The sequence below is a fragment of the Laccaria bicolor genome, genomic scaffold (assembly GCF_000143565.1).
Source record: "Laccaria bicolor S238N-H82 LACBIscaffold_36 genomic scaffold, whole genome shotgun sequence".
Taxonomy (NCBI): domain Eukaryota; kingdom Fungi; phylum Basidiomycota; class Agaricomycetes; order Agaricales; family Hydnangiaceae; genus Laccaria; species Laccaria bicolor.
In genome coordinates this window covers 80,740-99,172 of record NW_001889907.1, presented here as the reverse complement: position 1 = coordinate 99,172, position 18,433 = coordinate 80,740, and the positions used below count along the sequence as shown (strand labels likewise).

The window sequence follows — 18,433 nt, the reverse complement described above, 5'->3', positions numbered from 1 at the left end:
TCTATAAGTTCAAAAATCCTGGAAACTCCTACCGTCCACTGACGTTTGGTAGTTCCCGTTGAGGCCTGGTTTGAAGCCGCGAGTCTTCTCATTACACGTCGTTGGTCGGTGTTTCTGTCTCTTATAAAATCCCTCTAGCAACGTTTGTTGCTTCACCGATGCTTACTTGCCCCGCCGAACGTTTTCAAATCATGTAATTGCAACAGATTTATGGGACAATTTTTATCTTGAAAGTGCATTTGCTGATTGTTCAAGAATGGCGTGCAAATTGTTGTCAACGCCTTCGCCCAATTGCCTGATCGTTCGCGCTCAAAGAGATCATAGATGAGGAATACATTTATCGAAAACCCTCCATGCAGAGCCATGACAGTTTCTTGTCCGGTGAGGTCTATGGTTATCAGACCGCTGTTAGTTATCTTACGCCCAAGCAACGCAACCAGCTCCCAAAATTTGTGATGATTGCATGTGGTACAATGTACCACAAGTATTTATTACATGAATAGTATCGTAGTATAGTTGGGCCACTGACTCTAAAAGATGGTCAGGTTCAGCACTCCACTATTCCGATCGCAGCAATGATCGAATCCAGGAGGATGTCCTTGTAGTCCCCGGCAGCGTGCCACATGGCGAATCCTTTGAGTGCCTTCTCTTTGATGAACGAGCCTTTCGCAGCTGCAAGACACCATCAGATGATTCCCGGGTAACGGAAGTAAATCACGGACCGAAGCTTTTAGCGTCATCATAGGAGATTTCGACCGACGTCGATGGGTTATAGACATAGGGCTGTATAGAACGGCTGGCTTTAACATTGGAGGTAGAGAAAAGGGGGGTATCTCACAGTTTGACTGCAGTTATCGAACCTGGACAGCATATTAAATGCAGGTGATCCCGTGCTTGTCAGATAGCCAGCAGTAACTAGACCCTCAAAACTGAAAACGCCGGTGGGACCACTGGTGACACCACACGAGTCCGTGGCTAAATGAGAAAAGAGTGTCAATCATTAGACGGCCCCATACTAGCCTGTATTGAACCACTCACTCTTGGTGTCAGCAGTCTCACCTTCCCCTGGTGTTTGGGGCGATTTGACAAAAGTGGGGTAAGGAGCGAGTTGTGAGTTTACAACTGCAATGTTCTTGCTGACACTAAAGCTGTGTCCGTATGCGGCGACGCCAAGTACAAGCTATGTCACGTCGTCAAAACTACTTCCGATACTAGCTTGAGCGAGAGAAGGCACTGACCTTGTCGATGGGGAATTTGGCAGCCGTCCATGCTGCGACTGCGGACTCGGCAGAGCCCTGCTGTAAGTTAGCAGCGGCGCATGAATCTGCCAAGGGAGCATTGGGGCCGACGACATCGGACCACGAGCCCCAGACATCGTAAACCATGAGAGCTACGATGATGATTAGATATAAAATCTTATTAAAATACGAAGGGGCATACAAATCCAATCAAGGGAGTCGGCAAAAGCTGAGACATCAGACATGGGTTTGCCATCGCTTCCAGTAAAGGGAGTTATGCCGGCTGCAGCTGAGATTATGAGCTTCGAGCCCACAGGGTCCAGCCTGAGTTCTTGAAGGAATAAGAGGAAATTTGCGGAGTCGCTGGGTGACATGACATTGCAGCCAATGCCGGACTGATTAGGGTATTCCCAACTGGGGGGAAAAGGTCTTCTAGCAGTTGTGAAGGTATATATTGGATGAACCCACTCAAAGTCAAGACCATCAAGTTGGTACTTCGTCACCAGCTGAGTCAAAGTTTTCACAAAAATTGTTCGGTTGGCCGCCGTCGCCACGTTGGACGAGAAGAACTGGGAACCGGTCCATCCACCAATGGTGATCAATGCGTTGACGTTCTAGACAGCGATCAGGATGACCCACAAATTATGAATGTTTGTTTAGACGTACATGACTCTTGGCCTGCGCGACGAATTTGGGTAGAAGGACAAGGCCATCACTATCAATTGAGACAGCACCTGGGTCGGATGTCGTCAGCCTAAGGATTCAACGTCATGTTATGTTCAACCTCTGTGAGCTGTAAAACGTACGCGAAGGCGAAGGTCACCGAAGTGTACTTGTCCCAAGAGAGCGACTCCGGTGGAACTTTTGTTCCCAGCCAGCTCGGATACCACGAAGCAGCAACAACCTCTGAGTCGTCAGAGAGCAGAGACTTGGAAATTTGTCGAGCTTTCAATGGTGTATGGTGTGCAAACGCGAAAGGAACGCTGGCGAGCAATAAATGTAGAATCTTCGTCATGATGACGGATAGGGAGCGGATAGGTCAAGGATAGGTAGGGAATGAAATTTCACGAAGTTCACGCAAAGGAGAGGAATGGGATGAAGGGAAATCAACCATTGTTTATAAATGGAATGGTGGGCGCCGTTGGTGTGACATGTTTTGACAGATGCAGGTTGGATCCAGGGTATTACCTTCGGGCTCCGCACGTTGCCAGATTTCCCTGACGATGAAACCGAATTCTAGCGTTGAGCTTCTCAGTTCTTTTAAGCTGCTTTTAGTCGATGCTTCGGGCTCCGTTTATGTTGGAAGAAGAGGTTGAGAAGAGGCTTCGGTAAATTCAAATTGTACATAATTGGCTGAAGTTTCGGCTCTTGCCGAAGGCCTAGACTCCAGCACCATTTTGTGCGGGCGTTGGGCAAGCGTTGGGCTTTAAATTTGCCGACCCTTTTCGCGAGCACAGTAAGCGCCCGTGGTAAAAACAGGATACTCTGAATAGAGACATTGCGGTGAGCAGTTGGCGAGCATACCTGACTAAGTTCATTTTCCCACACGGTGCAATCTCTCCGAAAATATGAAAAGCGTAGTGTGGTGACAGTACAGATAGAAGTGCAAGAATGAACAATGAATTAAATTAGCACGAGTAGTTATTCATTGGGATCAACGACGGAATTCGAGGAGGGATGAGGAACAAAAGAAGGACATAACTTGATGAGTAAGATCACGGGCAAGGAAAGAGGCGAGGAGGTAAAAAGAATGGAAGGAGAAAAAAACCAAAGGGTCCGCTAAAAGGAGCGATTCGATGATGAAACTAGTTCTTGCTCTGAGGTTCCAGAACTTCGCCGATCCCCTCCTGTTGCTGTTGCAGCGGAGGAGCTGCCTTCTTCTCTTTACCCCCAACATGAATCTTCTCCTTGAGCTTGTCGATGAACGACTTGCGGTGCTCTCTCTTCTCAGGCGCCTTGAGGGGCATCGTCTCAGCATGACGGCGAGCCTTCAGCTCAGCTTCGGTCGGTGGCTTGAAAGGCCTATCCTTTTCCCCAGGCTCAAGAGTGGTGCGTATCCTCGTCATGGTTGCGGGCTGCTGGAGCGACGTTGATGGAGCCGTTGACGGGCCTTCCTGTTCACTGACCTGTAGCGCAGCCAGCTCCTCTCGTAGCGTTCTCTCCTTTCTCGCCTTCATAGATTCGCTTTCTGATGGCGGCAGGGTAACAGTAGGTCGCTCCCTGCCCTTTTCCTTCTCTCGCCCGCTGCCGAAACCAAGTCTCTCCTCTTCTGAGATAACGTTCGTTGGTTCCTCAGTTCTCATCTCTGTTTTCCCAGCAACGACATGCGTAGGCACGTTCTCCTCACCGACGACGGCCCCTCTCTCCTGTTCCGCGTCAAATGAACGCTGGTGAGTCTCCGCGAGCGGAAAGCCCGTCGACGAAGAACCTTCCTGACCTAGCTCACGTTCCGATGGGGTATTGACGACAGGCTATACGTGCAACGTCAGCCTTGCAGAAAAATAACATGTATAATAGACGAGTATAGACACCTGATTCAAACTGACGGGAGGGGGGACCTCTGGCAGCACTGTGGCAGCAAACCCGGAGGGTTGATGGGTACGGTCCTCCGCTAGTTGGGAGTGCGCAGCATGATGCTCGCCGCGACCATTTGAACATGCGAGCCCAGGAGGGGTGTCAGAAAACGAGGCGGGAGTTTCAACTCTGCTCCCGGGAAGACTCTTCGTGCTGGCGTCGCCAGTCGCCCCTTCCGCCACGAGTGTTTCTATTGGTGGGTTGGCAGCAAGAGTGGAATGGGGGTGGAGGTCTGGAAAAAAGGATATAGTAATGTCACGACTAGGTGCATATCGACGTACACTGAGCTGGACTTGACTGAGAATTGTGGACGGCGGCTGGACCAGGAACAAGACCAAAGTCTTCAATCTCCTCAGATGTCGATGGAGGAACGGTGGCATGTGCAACATCACGTATGTGATGGGTAGGTTCGAGTGAACCCGGATTTCCGGCGGTATGTTCTGCATGCCCGCCCGCTAGGCTCGTGTCAGCAAAGTTATTGCTACGGTGAAAAAAAGGACAAACGCAAGTACGCAGCAACACTGGGTGGTAAGTATCCTCCCACAGTTTCTCCTGCACTACCGACGTATTCCTTCGCAGTATGCAACGCACTCAAGGCTGCATCCTTGACATATTCCGCGTCACTCTGTAACACCTCCGCAGTGGCGTGGCGTGCCGACAACTCGGAGGTTTGTGCGGGATATGCTCCAGGAATGTGCTGTCCCGGGGTAGTCGCCGTCGAGTGAGATTGAAAAGGTGTCTCTTGCTTGTCAGGAGGCGCGTTGTCGTCGCGCGATAGCGCCTGGATGGTGTGGGATGCCCACTGGTCAGCAGGCTCTCTGGTCGTTGCGAGGGGAGTTCCTAAGGCTGGTGGGTTGTTAGCGATGGTGCTCATGGTGGTTCAGAGGGGAAATGGTGAGACACTCCATAGGTTTTGTATAAATAGTGGAGTGAAACCAATGATTTGCTTCAGAATGACGTTGTCTAGCCTCGGTTGTCACATGTTTGGAAAAAGCTGTGTAAACGGATCTAAAAACTGCTCCACCCCAGCCCAGGCATTTCGTCAACGGGTGACTGCATAATCGATATCCAAAATGACCAGAATGCTACAGTGAAGTGGACATTCAACGCCGTATGAGGAGGATTCGAGTGTTTTAGAGAAGCAGGAGTCATTTGTCCCCGCCAATACCTAAGTGAAGTTCACGTGAAGTTTGGTGGTCGACAGCAACGATTCTAACACGAAATGGACCTGGAGTTCGATTAAATCAACACACCCAACGATTACGAGGCAGCCGGGGGAGCTCTCTGTCGCCTAAAAATGGTCGTCCCACAAATGTTTAACACCCGTTGGCACCAATCAGTACATGGGAACTGTTGAATATTATTTGAAGCCCTTTAACGCGAAAAAGATAATCTGGGTTCTGTTCATATTCAGCGCTGGGAACGGATAGAACAAAAGATGCATCGAGGAACGTGGATCATGTCGTTATCGGAAGTTGGAGTTGTCATTGGAGGGGGCTTCTACGGGACCGCGATCGGCAGAAAGTGAGTATGAGTTTGATACAGTTGCACATGAGAACATACGGCACCTTCTCTTCCAATTGGCCTTCTATGAGAAGTTAAGGATTTCGGAAAGGCATGTACATCGATGGAGCTCGGTTGAGCGGAGACGAGGTGCCGACTTTTAGAGACGACGATCTGGTACAGGCAAAGAATTTACATCCACGCCGCTTGCGAGAAAAAATGATTCCCGTTCACCAGTTCTTCCGATGTACGCGAAGAAGCCCCTTGTACCATCCGGCCAAAGTGCGCTCAAGGAGAGGCTCCGAAGAAGTGAGATCGGGAACCGCTCAAAAATGCTATGGAAAGATGCCCGCATGTGTAAACCAGCTAGTATCCATAATGGGTGGTGGTGACGGAGGGATGGACGCTGACGATGAGCTGTCTCCTGATTGAATTTGATTGAACCCGTGGATCGCTTGAAGGGACAACGCCTTCCAGAGAGCCCTTGACGCTAGAGCCGCCCTACGCCACTTTGTGCGCACTAGGAACAGGTGCAAGCGTGCCCCATACGCCTCCAAGACCTTTATTGGCTCCGTGGCTGATCTTCTAGGACGCGGCGCACAGAAATGTCGCAAAGAACGTCCATCGGAACCGGACCCAGTATCGATATCCTTGATTCCTGAAGTTCATCTCGTTTGGAAAGGACCTTCCCACGTAGAGAATGAGGACGGGCGATGCGTTCATCTATATTTGCCTCTGATCCCCGGATGGACGGTAAAGATGAGAGCCTCGGCTTTCTTCTCTCTCTCAGAATTCAATGGATTCTTGGAAGAGTTATGCAAGCGCCCTGATATCCACCGATTGGAACTTATCAGTTACATAGCACCCTGAAAGAGCGCATGGCGATGTTATCGATGTCAATGGCGGCGATGTCTAGAATTTGGAGACCACATGAGTTTAGATAAAAAATCAAGTTACAACTCACACGCGGACACAATCGATTCTCTCTCATGTCAAATCTATCACTTGGCAGGTTATGAGCGATGTTGTTGAGGACTTTAGGTTGAGCGTTGAAATGGTTTGATCAGTTACTGATCAATGCCTGATAGTACCGGCAGTTGCCGACCCTCGGCGCCTTAATCAACTTGTAAAATTCAAACGCCAGACAATAGTCCAATTTTTTCTATAGAAAAAATAACTGACTATTGAAAATGTCCACCCAATGATTTTGGAATCTGGAGAGCGAATGACTGATTTTGTAGGCGCAGGTAACGTACATCACACAGTACAATACGGCCTGCCCTGGCATTCAGGTAGTTGGCGCCCTGCAACATTTTTAAATAATACTTGTCCGTCTCTGTAGACAGTTAGGACAGATGCTGAATATTTCGCTGGGGTAATTTTCTTTTTCCAAAGATTTTTTATCAATCTTGCTGGTGTCAAAATTCCAAAATTTTTGCTGTAAACAGAACTTGGAAAATAATAATCTTTATAATCTCCATGAGTTGAAGACGAAGAAGACAATCGTTGCTTCCTAGAACTTGTCTACATCTCCCTGTACATCCTGATCTCCTTCGTGTTATCAAAATTAAGAACTTTTATGATGTCCTCGGACTTCTAACGCGGGAGAAATCGGCTCGTGACCCGTGGATATATATTATAACTCTGGTGTCACCCTACTTCCTCCCTCCCCTTCACCTCCATCGACCCTTTCTTGCAAGTTTCTCATGAGGGCCTCTCCTTTCTTCACTCACATCTTATCCAAGTTAATTGGTGCGAAAACCTCGTTGAGCGAACTCGTGTTCATTACAAATAATGTCCAGTTTTGACTTGCCATTTCCACAAGATTTATATAACCCTGCATATTACTGACATTGAGTCACCGTGTTATGTTTGCGCCAAAGGTACGCTGATGTATTCCACTTTCAATTTCGTCCTCATTTTTATTTATTGTCAGGCCGTGGGCGTAAGCCACTGACCAACCCAAAACCAACCTGACTTCCACAAACGACTATTGGTATCTATAATCTAAGGAGGGAAAGATTATCTTATCGGAAAGATACCATGGGTTATCTGATATCAGGCTCGTTTTTGATGCCATGCGGTGCCTGAGTACAGAGTCCTGAGAACATGGCTGTGTGCCCACAACCATCACCAGGCCACACCTTGTTTTCGCTCAGGCCCAGCACTCGGCAAAAGAGGGCGCAGCGCAATACCGTTACGATGCGCCATCTGCCTCGCCAGGTGGTATCTCTCAATATTACCTCTGGAACGGTGAGTTGTTCGTGCAGGCAAAAGCTCCAGTCAATTAACTTTTCTCGCCCAGACTTTTCCTCATGACCCTTCGATTTCTGCAACGTTTCCTCATGATTCGAGTATATCATCATCAAGCGATATACCACTAACTTCTACAGAGTAAGTCAAGGTGGTTATTGCGCTACAGTCGTTCTCATTCATTCGGTTCAAGTATATTTCCTTCTCAAACAAGCTCGGATCCTTTCCAGGCGGATTCATCTTCAGCCCCTTCAAATTCTTTTCTGGAGCTTTCCTCGTCATCACTTACACCTTCTTCTACCTCTGAAGCCTCCAACACTGCCAGCTCGACCTTTCAGTTGCTTACAGACACCGTCTCAACCACCCAAATACCAACTACATCATCCACAACCATTAATACCTCCCAAAGTGGAGGCACGACTATATACGCCTCCGGCTTACCCACCTCTCTCGTCTCTCCACCTAGCAGAATCGCGATAACGCACACCGCGATCATCGCTGGCACCGTTGCTGGAATCATCGTCTTCCTTCTTATCACTTTCGGCGCCATTCTTACGTGTCAGCGACGTAAACGAAGAAAACGACGGTTCATTGAGGAAGCTGCGGTTAGGAGAAGGGAGTCTAAAGGTTTGTTGGATGGGGAGGGTTTCGACGACGACGACGCGGCCGCCATGCGGGCTTACCGGGACGGACACCGGGCAAGTTCACCTACGCCATCACTCATCCGCTCCCGCGCGTCTGAGACGGGCTCCATATTCCGTGAAGAAGTGTGGCCACCGCCGGGCGAAGAAAGCCGCTTCGTCGACCCTATCGAAAGACGTAGCAGCCAGGTTGATCTCAGCAGGATCGTGAATGATGTGATGGGTCCTCCTGTGATGGTTTCAACGCATGATAGGGATGGGACTTACAACTCGGTTTCGTCAGCCCATTCGAATTCGAGTACGGCGCCGCTAATGGGCTCTTCTTCCCGCCAAGGCTTCTCGCCGTACAACACCCTCCGCTCACATCCAAATTCGGAAATATACTCCCAAGCGCTGGCTTCCGACGCTCCCTCGTCATTCCCACTGTCAAACTCTAGCACATCCTTATCGTCTAACTCTTCCCGCCGTGGCTTCGCTTACACCGACCCCTTCCAGACACAACCTCCAGTAACGTCAACTTCCACCACGAGTCTTCCGCCTGGTGCTTCCCCACCTATCAGTTTCTACAGCCCTCCTCCAGCAGCCCCCAAATTACCACTTGCATCGCCGAAAACTCCGACACCTACGATCCCCCCGCCGCAATACATACCACCATCTCAAGCCAGCGCTAATAACGTTACATTACCCATTGGTAGCGCGCCTGGCACACCACCTATCCCCCCTCCCAGATCTCCAGCTCGTGGAACTGCACAGGCACTACCCAAGCCTCCTCCCAAGGTTAAATCATCTCCGCCCAACGCCTATAGACCAGTAGGCACGAGCGACGTGCCGATATCGATGCGCAACACCCAACCGCGCAAGTCGAGCCCGTTGGCAAGGGCGTTGACGCAAGACGCGAAAATATGGTTGGGGAGAAGTCCAAATCGCGGTAATAGTCCAAGCGATGATCCTCAGAGCTAATTTTGTTTTCCTTCAGTGTCAATTTCTCAGTATCCAATATATTATGATATACGCAATGGCTCCCCCTCCTTCTATCCTTCTTTCTTTCTTCTCCCGTCATTCTCGCTATATACACCACGGACTATCGTTGATAAAACCTTACCCTCGTAATGGACTCTCTGGAGCTGAGGTGCTTGGACTTCAATATCTATTATCCATTGCTCTCTTACTATCAGTAATTGACGTAGGGAATCAGGAAAGGACGTAAAAGATCGTTGAACATGTACTTTTGCTACCGCTCCTAATATTCATGAAGTGGGCATATTAAGGTTTTATATTTGCAGAACTCTGACGGATGCCTGAGTCATAACCCAACTCGCACATAGATCTGGAGCTGAGGCCTTATGTCTGACGCGTAACCTTCTCAGACTGGAGGGCTCAGCGTTAGAATTTTCAAGTTCCTTGCGATTGGAGGGAACACACCGCCGACCTCGGCCTTAAACCATTGAGAAATTTTGGGTGGGGGCTTGACGTGAATACTACGAGCTCGTATCGTATGGTGTAATGGTGGCATGTCTGTGCGGAGTATGTACCAGAAGCGTAAACGAAATTTTGTAGGAAAGACATCGCTTTTGCTTTTGGTCTATACCAGTCTGTGCCTCTAGTACTTGCGTACAGCGCATGCTGTAGTTCCCTGCCTTCAAATAGAGTTGCCAATGTCAGTTAGTTTTTGCTATCAAAAGACATGTACAGTCAGATGTACTCACGTCCAACACGTTTTTGAGTCGATAACGAGAGTTCAAAATAATAAGTTTCTCCTCCATATGTTTGACTAACTTATAGGTAATAGGGAGTCTTTCAACTACGAAGAAATACTCTTTCATAAACTTTCTCAAAGACCCGGTATAGAAAATACAAGAGGGTAGCGAATATGAACGAGCGGTTAAAATCTCGAAAAATCATAACACAGGCCGCAGCAGGGCAATTTTTGGATATAGGCAATGGCTTGCTGATCAGATGGCTGTGTGGTTTGTTTCCTTTGAACGGATAAGCTCGCGCAGAGTGAGAAGGAGCGCGGGGAGCGTATTCAATATAGCAGTTGGGAGGGATGACTGGATTTTCGTCATTGCGCCGAGACAAAGCTGCGTCCGCCGAATCCTCCGTCGAAAATGTTTCCGTCCGAACGTCGTTACGCGATAAGTCTTGGTTTGGAGAAGACGTGAGTGCACCATGACTATCCGCATAGGTCCCCATCAGATGCGGAGAGATGTGATAGGGATATAGAGGGTGAACCAAAGCGAACGACGAGGAGCCTCCTGGCGTCTCCGAAACGAGGGCACGGCCCTCCCTCAATGGCATCAGATCGCTTTGATTGAAAACATATGTGTACCGGTTGCACGAACAATGCATCGTGGTATTTCCGGTGAGGTTTTGAGTGTTATCAACTTGGCCAATGGAGGTAACTGCACCAGAGTTACCATCCCAATTGTGACCTAAGAAGCCGTTGAGGTATATCAGGATACATATCGTACTAGATGCTCACTGGCGTCGTTGAGAATATTGGCTTCTGCCCTGATTGTTGTCAATGTACCAGAATTGATTTCTGAAGCGTGTTCTTGACAAGGGAGAGACAGATAATGATCAGCAGCAACCCGCCAAATTAGATAGGAGGCGTACGGGTAGCAAGTTGAACATTCTCTGCGTAACCAACATCGTTCACCGTTCCTCGAGTTTCTGTTTGGTTGACATCTAGAAGGTGTTCCTTTGAGTTCCGTGTGGCCAATATTCAAGAACGCAAATTTAACTTACGATCGCTGTGGTCGCTGATCGAATTGTCGTTATGGGAATTGACCGCGCGCGTATCGGTGCGGTTGAATGAGCTTTCGTTGTGCTGCTCTCTAAGCTTTCCCAATGGGCATTCAGAACCGACAACTGTGCTTGTTGAGCATGAGATGTAGGCCATATCAAAGAGGATGGTGCAGAAGAGTGGACGGGGTGTTGTTCAGGCGCTCGGAGACCACTGTGCCGCCCATCTTTAAGAAATGTTACGTAGCGCCTGTTCGGCTGATGTCGCGTGATGACATCGGCGCACAGGAATGGTTCACAGCACTATGTAAGGCGCAAAGTGGAGAACACGTCATCCATTCATGGAGAGAGTGCCACTCAGCTGCTGCGCACAAAGTGGCTTACACACAACCTGCCAGAACGAACACCCGGCGTCGTATGAGCTCGACGGTTCCAGAAAGGACGAGAAAAAAAAGTTTCGGAGTCATTCCGATGACGCTCTACACGCAGCACTGCAATGCAATATCGAGTCAAGATGGGGCGGCGCGCAGCAAAGTATCCTCAATTGCACACTTGAACTGAAAAGCACAATACGGCAATTACTCATTTCCACAACCATGCAAACAAGAGATTGATAGGAGACCCGGGGATGTAAGGGTCCTGATCATAAGAGTAGGTGACAAGCTGAGGCTTCGCAAGCAATTGGGTACCCATCTAGAGCGAGGGCGAGGGAGGTGAAGCCAAAGCAGTGCGTAGAACGTCGATGCTACCAACCCCGATACTGATTCGGAGTAACGACGCAGACAAGACCAAATTGCTTATCCAATGTTATCCGGTTCATCTATACCCGGGTATGCCGCCCCAACGTTCTCCTTGCTTGCTAATGTTTTTTAGCGCTGGAGATATCACTTGATTCTTCACTCGAATACACTTCCGATAAGGCCCAGGCCACCACTTCGATGAGTGTAGTCAGAGCAAGACGTACGGTCGACAGTCTTCAGAAGCTCACAGCACCATGGCTCTCCACTTTGCTCCGTACGGCACCCACGCTCGCCAAATACCTCATCTTCCTCGTGTTCCTGCTCAACATTCGCGCGTGGCCATTTGCATGGCACTGTGAGTTTGGGTGTTTTCTTTGGTGTTGCTGAGTATCCAACCTGCGTTGTCTACATAGTCCGTATCTTCAGGCCAGTTTTCAAACGGAGATTTGAGCTTCTTTCGGTACGGTTTTGGACGGCTTTCAAGACAAAGGCAGAGAAGGAGAAGGCGGATGCGAGGTGGTTGGAGTCGATTACGCCTGTTGGTGAACAGCCGTTCTCGATGGTCGTGCCGTATAAGACGTGGGTTGGTGAGTGATACACCTGGTTGAATGTGGCGCCTTGGCTCATGGTTCGATTCTAGGCATTGACGACAGTGACTTCAATGGGCACTTGAGCAATTCGAGTTACGCGAAGGTGCTTCATTTCGTTGGGCCTTAAATCGTTTCGTTCAAAGGACGTTGCTAGACGCTGGACGCAGCACGCTTCACGACAGCACTCGAGATGTTTACGGCATTCTTTAGAGCAGGGGGTTGGATGCCATTAGCAGGTGCGTCTCCTTTCTGAACAGTACAAACCTCCACTCAACCACATTCAGCCACACACTATCACTTCATCCAAGAGATCCCTATGCTATCTTCTTACGAAGTCCGCACAAGCATCGGTGCCTGGGATCAAAAATGGGTACCCACCTTTCTCCCAAAATCACAAGCTTCTGCTGCTAACTCAATCTCAGTTCTACATCATCTCTAAATTCGTTCGACGAAAACCAAGTGGTGCTGGGAAAAAAGAAGGACAGGCTCCCCCAAAGACTGTCGCATCTCCCCAAACAGAACCTAGCGCCGAAAGCATTACGTCTTTACGAACGCCCGGCCCTGACGCCATATCCACGACAGTAACCCCCTTCCCGAGCATCACTCCTACCGCCACCTCTGTCTCCGAGAATACAGAGCTGGCGCTTAAAGCGGTCTCTGCCGGGCTCGTCGCATCAGAGGAGCCAGACGGTGCTACGGTGCATACCATAGCAGTATCGCAGATGTGCTTCAAAGTCGGTCGTATAACTGTCCCACCAGCCATCGTCCTCGCTTCCAACGGGTTCTCGGTCCCTCCAGGAGAGGGGCTCGCACCTTACTCCCTATCGAACCCTCCACCACATTGGGATAAGGTCAAGAAGATTGCATCGAAGCCTGTTGGAGGGAGTATGAGGCAGTTGAGGAATTTCATGAAGGGGGAGTGGAAGGATGTTCCGGAGGAGGAGAGGTGGTGGGAAGAGGCGCTTGGGGGTTCTGTGGAAGCGCAAAGGAGGGCGAATTTGACGGCGATTGAGGGTTTGAGAAGGGGGATGGATGGTGCACGGATTATTGCGTAGTTGGCTGAGACGTCTCGTATAGATTGATTTGAAGTCGTTGATACAAGTAATCCAGGACAAGAAGTGATTGGAACTTGAAATATTTTGTCAGAATACCCAATTTAGAGGACCACTAGTTGTCGCTGAAGATTGATAAATTGAACCCCGTTGCCTTCAATCCCCTCATAGATTCTTGCCCAGAGAGCGAACGGAGGGCACCGGAAATGAACGAAGGCGTGTACAAACGCGAAGGAACTTGAGGAAAAAAATCCGGCAAAGAGGCTTCTGGTGAATGATAAAAGTTGGTGCCGCAGCAGAGCTGAGGTTCACAGAAAAGGTGCTATGGCCGAGGGGCACTGAAGTTAGGCTGGGTGTGATTCAACTTTAGTACGCAGATGAGATACTCAAGATAGCGATGAGCCTGGGTATCCCCCGAGGTTAGATCCCAAGTGCTCCAGGGAGGGGAGTCGGTTTTGGATGTGACTGTTGTACACAAGGTATCGCCAGCGCTAGTGTTCCAGGTCGCTGGAGAAATGTCTTCGCAGTCGCAAAGGCGCGCTCGAAGTCGAGTATCGTGAGGTCATCCAGAGACGTGGGGTGAAGAGCAGAATCGTTTTCCAGACGTTCTCGAGTGTTTATAAAGTACGGCCCGCTTCGCTGCTTAGCGGGTCCGGCACACAATAAGCGAAGATAGGAGGTGTTGAATGGTGCTCTCGGCTTGCTCTCGGCCACGCAGAGCAAAAACCATGAGGAGACCAAAAAAGGGGGATAAGTAGTGCGAAGCCGTGCATATGACGATATCAAACTACTGACTGAATCTTGGAGAGAAGGGGATGCTGAGTTGGTGGTCGGTCAGCACAAGGTCACGCGCACGGTTGATGCAATACTCATTGTCAACGCCAGAGAACTACATGCTTCGGCATTTTCCGAACCTCAAAAATTGCACATCGCCCAAATGAGTACAAAAAAAGACAATTGGGGCGACTAAAATTCAATGATTCTCATGAACGTCATAAATATACACGGCTACAACGAGATTTGAAAGGAAAAAAAAATCTTAGGTTCGAATATCCATCGATTTCAACGATTTCGATATGGAGCGGGAATCTCAACTCGACGTTGAGTCGATGTGCCTCAATCGACCGTCATTAGCACTACTTGCTCGTCGGTTCCTTTCGTACCCACTGGCCTTCCCACATTTTGTCTGAAAGGGGTGATTTACGGTTGATTAGATGTTCTTGTATATTCTCATAAAATAAACGTAAGTACGTACGCAAATTGGCCCTGGAAGTTTCCGGGAGGGCTGTACCTGCACACAGTATATTTTGAGGCCTGGCCGAATATTGTACCTGCTCTGCAATCGACCATTGCGCAAGCGACTTGGTTTGTGGACTTCCATACGACCTGGGCCGCAAAAATCATTTTCAGTCCATGGCCCTGAAAAAAATATTGGTTTCAATTTTACTTGAGTAAAGTGGCCAGTTGCACTAGAGAAGACTGGATTATTATCTGTTAATGATGGGAAAGTCAATAATTGTGGGCGTCGTGTACCAAGCTTTTAAAAACTTCGTACAATTGTACTTGGCTAGTAAGGATGGGATTGAGTAAATAATGGCGAATGTCACCGAAGAAATGGACTACACACCAGATTCACTCATCCACCCATTGATACTTTGAGCGAAGTTCACGTTGTTGCCGGACGCGGCAAACTGAAATTTTTATAAGATTATAACGGGGTATGAAGCAAAGTACTAAATCACATACCAGATTTTCTCCGTACTTCCCTCCAGATTGACTGTAACCGCAAGTGAGTGTTGACTCGGAGACGAGAGTTTCACGGACTGACCTGTGCTGGAACTTGCAGGCGTTTGCCCATTGGAGAGTAGCTGGATATAAAGCATCATTCCACGTAACTGGGCGGGCTCCATAGTGAGCTCGGGCCTTATTGTGAAGGGAAATAACTTCGTTCTTGAAAGCGGGGGCTGTTTGTGGAAAGATACGGTGAGCGTAGTACACTTTCAGTAGTTGAGAGGAACCACGAACTGGGTCCCTCAACGAGAGGAGTGGCAAGACCACAGAGGGCAAATGTTGAAGCAAGGAGCAAGGCGACAACGTACATCACTCACGATTGGGGGACTAGGCTCATCGATGGGCGACCTTTATAAGATTCTGGTACGTTGCCGTATTCTGCATTCCGATCAGAAATGTGATGTGTCATTACACAGATATCGAGTAATAGACCCCAAGTGTCCATGAGCGCTTTCGAACTCTCCGGGGTAGCCGACATCGATGAAAGATTATTTTAAATCTGCAATCCAAGTCGGGTTGAGGGAACCACTAGCAATATGGACAGCGTTAAGGTGAAGGAGCTCGACGAAAAATGGACTCCCTACTCACGAATTCCCCCTTCCTCATCAATTCCAATCCATAGTTGGATTCGGCGCCGCCGATGCTAAAATTGGGCCAAATCACTCTCGGTGTCGCATCGGCGGCGCAAAATTTCCTCGAATTTTAGAACTTCCTTGGCAGGAGGTCTCTGTGTCACCTGTTGTAGGTGAAGTTGAGGTGAAGGGGGTAATTTTGCACACGGGGAGGTCTTGGGTTCACTCACTCGTTTATGCCCCGAAATGATACCCATCACACTCCACTTTCCCCAGTGCCGCATTCCGGCGAATTTATCACCTCTTAGGCAGCGCTCCTCGCCACTCATGCATCATGGCGTATCTTGATTCGTCTGGCAGACATCGGTGGTTGTATATATGGGCGGTGTGCGGATGTGCCCGAAAGAAGCTGGAGCGAGGTACGAGGGTTCGTTTCTTCTATGGTCGTCAGTGGTGGTCTTGTTCGTCCAGACTTTACTATGCGTGTCAGTCGGAGTCGGATGTTTGTGCGTCATTTTGTCGTGCCTTCCAATGCCACGGAGTTTGAAATTTGAAGTCGCTGATCACGATCATCTCTTCGAGCACCCAACAACTAGCAATCCAACAGCAATCCAAAGATATCACATCGTGCACATGACCACAAGTTCTTGCAGCAACTACTCGACGACCTTCGACAAAGGCTTGGAAGAGACTTGATTATTGCGGTTTTACCAGGTGAAGTTTTGAGACCGAGAGCTCAGCTTACGCACTGTGCTCAATGGACACGGCTTGTTTTTTTAATCTTAGCCCTCCCATGAATGGATTCACCGTTGAACATCTCCCTGCAGAAGTCTGGAGCAACATATTAACCTTTTGTATCCAAGACCCCCTCAAAGAAGACACGGCTGGTCGGACCACTTAAAAATACACGAGGACGTTTGCGACACATAGAAGACGATCACCTTTCCACCCCAGAGCTCTGGGCAATCCTCTCCGCTGAACTCCATGCGGGTACCAAGAAGCGTGATGTACAGCAGGCTTTAAACTCCACTCAACTGTTCTTCCAACAATGGGGTATGCTTCCTTCAAGTTTGCGTATTCGATTATCGACCAAGATCGCTCCCCAAATTTGGTGTGCGCCTCACTTCTCAGGCTCACCGCAGAGAGCTCTAAGCGCTGGCGATATGCACACTTTGAGATGCCCATACGGCGAAGTCGCCCCGCCTAATCAACCAAAATCGGATCCGGAAACAATTTTTTTCTTTTCTCGAGGAGCTGAGCTTAACAGGAGGATTGGATGAACAGACAAAAACCCTCTCTTGGAATTGAATTACTGACCAGCATACATTGGGCACAGGAAAATCTGCGTGCCATCTGCGGACACCTGCGGACACAGGTTGCGTGCCAGTTGCGAACCGAAAGGAAGTATCTGCGGTCACTTGCGTGCAGACCAATCCAGTTGCGTGCACATTAGACCTAGTGAGCCGAGTATCTGCGGGCATCTGCGAGCATCAGCGCACCTTGCTAAGATTTCATATTTCTTGAGATTTCTTCAATGAGCACCATAATTATCCTTCTAGTTTAACGTATCTGAATCTCTCTTATTCTTTCTGACTTGTTGGTTTGTACCTATAGGTCTGTACTAAGACCATTTTTATGCTGAAATGTACAAGTAACGCAGTGTCTGAGGCTATGACTAGTCAGCCACCGGCTTCTTACCACTATTTTCCTTCTTTATCGGACGTGATTGTGGTCGATTTTTTTCCAGAGACTTCGGGACTCAATAGCCAATGTCTGCCATTGGCGAGTGATGGAGTCTCACCTCTCGTTCAGACTCGCTCTCTTCTTCCCATCCCAACTTGATTCCACACCAAACGAGGGACATTAGGGAAAACCAACTTTGGAAATCGACGAAAATCTCTCGTTATTTCCCGACTACTTCCCCAGAAAACCTGGATTCCGGTGTTTCCCCCAATTTTCTCGATTAGACCGGTGTCAGCGGATTTGAAGGAAATTCTTGGGACATTCATAATGTATTTCACTGTCATTTCCCTCACTTTTACAATGTATTTGAATGACATTTCCCTCACATTCACTAATTTTGGAACCATTTCATTCATGGGATTCATAAATTATACTGGCGACATATATTGCTCTACGAAATGACCAAGATGTCCTGCATCCAATCAGCATTCCACCTGCGATACACTTGCGTTCAGCTTGCGGTACACTTGAGATACATCTGCGACACACCTGCGACACATTTAAGATACACTTGCGAGAGTTAGTATCCATTGCGAGACTTGCGTACACTTGCGTGCAACTTGCGCATCACTTGTGATACACCTGCGAGACCAATGCGAGACACACTTGCGAGAATCTGCGCACAAAATGGATGTTTGCGAGCCACCTGCGGTCAACTTGCGAGTAGGCATGAGTAAATAAGAACTAAAACTCTTGTGTATAAAATTGAACACTGTATTCCAGACTCGTATCGCATAGCAATGGCCACATTTTAAGTTCTCAAGTGAAGATTACATTTCTTTAGTTTAAATTTACTAAGTACTATGTTGTAGTAGACTATCTATCTGCGTGACACCTGCGATACCTGCGATCCTTTTTGATTATCTGCGAGACACTTGCGGTCACCTGCGAACGGGTGGTCCGCAAGTGACCACAAGTGGCACGCAGATTTCTATATGCCCGCATACATTAAACCGAGGGATACTTATTACAAGTTAATAGAAGTATAGGA

The 18,433-nt window shown here is 48.6% G+C and overlaps 8 protein-coding genes across 8 annotated transcripts; 4 read left to right on the top strand and 4 right to left on the bottom strand.

Annotated features, from left to right (window-relative positions):
- Positions 1–452: 452 nt before the first annotated feature.
- On the bottom strand, positions 453–2,301 carry LACBIDRAFT_180319 (chitinase). The gene is made up of 9 exons (XM_001886145.1): positions 2,045–2,301; positions 1,905–1,992; positions 1,703–1,852; positions 1,441–1,648; positions 1,239–1,390; positions 1,039–1,180; positions 839–975; positions 723–783; positions 453–672 (listed from the first exon to the last, which is right to left on the bottom strand). The coding sequence occupies exons 1-9, from the start codon at positions 2,251–2,253 to the stop codon at positions 548–550; spliced, it is 1,272 nt and encodes a 423-aa protein (XP_001886180.1). The 5' UTR covers positions 2,254–2,301; the 3' UTR covers positions 453–547.
- A 742-nt stretch (positions 2,302–3,043) lies between these two features.
- LACBIDRAFT_307583 (uncharacterized protein) lies at positions 3,044–4,686 on the bottom strand (the record flags this gene model as incomplete). Its single annotated transcript, XM_001886144.1, has 4 exons — positions 3,044–3,709; positions 3,785–4,044; positions 4,094–4,267; positions 4,317–4,686. The coding sequence occupies 4 exons, from the start codon at positions 4,684–4,686 to the stop codon at positions 3,044–3,046; spliced, it is 1,470 nt and encodes a 489-aa protein (XP_001886179.1).
- Positions 4,687–5,250: 564 nt separating this feature from the next.
- On the top strand, positions 5,251–6,231 carry LACBIDRAFT_331765 (uncharacterized protein; the record flags this gene model as incomplete). Its single annotated transcript, XM_001886216.1, has 4 exons — positions 5,251–5,336; positions 5,553–5,624; positions 5,846–6,068; positions 6,178–6,231. 4 exons carry the CDS (start codon positions 5,251–5,253, stop codon positions 6,229–6,231), a joined length of 435 nt encoding a protein of 144 aa, XP_001886251.1.
- Positions 6,232–7,424: 1,193 nt separating this feature from the next.
- LACBIDRAFT_295321 (uncharacterized protein) lies at positions 7,425–9,481 on the top strand (the record flags this gene model as incomplete). Its single annotated transcript, XM_001886215.1, has 3 exons — positions 7,425–7,568; positions 7,686–7,709; positions 7,799–9,481. 3 exons carry the CDS (start codon positions 7,425–7,427, stop codon positions 9,167–9,169), a joined length of 1,539 nt encoding a protein of 512 aa, XP_001886250.1. The 3' UTR covers positions 9,170–9,481.
- A 367-nt stretch (positions 9,482–9,848) lies between these two features.
- LACBIDRAFT_331763 (uncharacterized protein) lies at positions 9,849–11,111 on the bottom strand (the record flags this gene model as incomplete). The annotated part of the gene is made up of 6 exons (XM_001886143.1): positions 9,849–9,881; positions 9,916–9,984; positions 10,025–10,641; positions 10,692–10,763; positions 10,826–10,897; positions 10,958–11,111. The coding sequence occupies 6 exons, from the start codon at positions 11,109–11,111 to the stop codon at positions 9,849–9,851; spliced, it is 1,017 nt and encodes a 338-aa protein (XP_001886178.1).
- Positions 11,112–11,892: 781 nt separating this feature from the next.
- LACBIDRAFT_307579 (uncharacterized protein) lies at positions 11,893–13,339 on the top strand (the record flags this gene model as incomplete). Its single annotated transcript, XM_001886214.1, has 6 exons — positions 11,893–12,049; positions 12,108–12,281; positions 12,335–12,387; positions 12,439–12,520; positions 12,569–12,654; positions 12,707–13,339. 6 exons carry the CDS (start codon positions 11,893–11,895, stop codon positions 13,337–13,339), a joined length of 1,185 nt encoding a protein of 394 aa, XP_001886249.1.
- A 1,484-nt stretch (positions 13,340–14,823) lies between these two features.
- On the bottom strand, positions 14,824–15,437 carry LACBIDRAFT_307578 (uncharacterized protein; the record flags this gene model as incomplete). The annotated part of the gene is made up of 5 exons (XM_001886142.1): positions 14,824–14,903; positions 14,964–15,027; positions 15,083–15,113; positions 15,165–15,300; positions 15,362–15,437. 5 exons carry the CDS (start codon positions 15,435–15,437, stop codon positions 14,824–14,826), a joined length of 387 nt encoding a protein of 128 aa, XP_001886177.1.
- Positions 15,438–16,975: 1,538 nt separating this feature from the next.
- LACBIDRAFT_307577 (uncharacterized protein) lies at positions 16,976–17,152 on the top strand (the record flags this gene model as incomplete). The annotated part of the gene is made up of 1 exon (XM_001886213.1): positions 16,976–17,152. One exon carries the CDS (start codon positions 16,976–16,978, stop codon positions 17,150–17,152), a length of 177 nt encoding a protein of 58 aa, XP_001886248.1.
- Positions 17,153–18,433: the final 1,281 nt, after the last annotated feature.

Excerpts from the sequence above, each read along its gene's own strand:
- LACBIDRAFT_180319 (XM_001886145.1), bottom strand. The coding sequence starts at position 2,253 with ATGACGAAGATTCTACATTTATTGCTCGCCAGCGTTCCTTTCGCGTTT. Across the intron at positions 1,993-2,044 it reads TCGGTGACCTTCGCCTTCGC|GCTGACGACATCCGACCCAG; the intron begins GTACGTTTTACA and ends TTGAATCCTTAG. Across the intron at positions 976-1,038 it reads TGAGACTGCTGACACCAAGA|CCACGGACTCGTGTGGTGTC; the intron begins GTGAGTGGTTCA and ends TTTCTCATTTAG.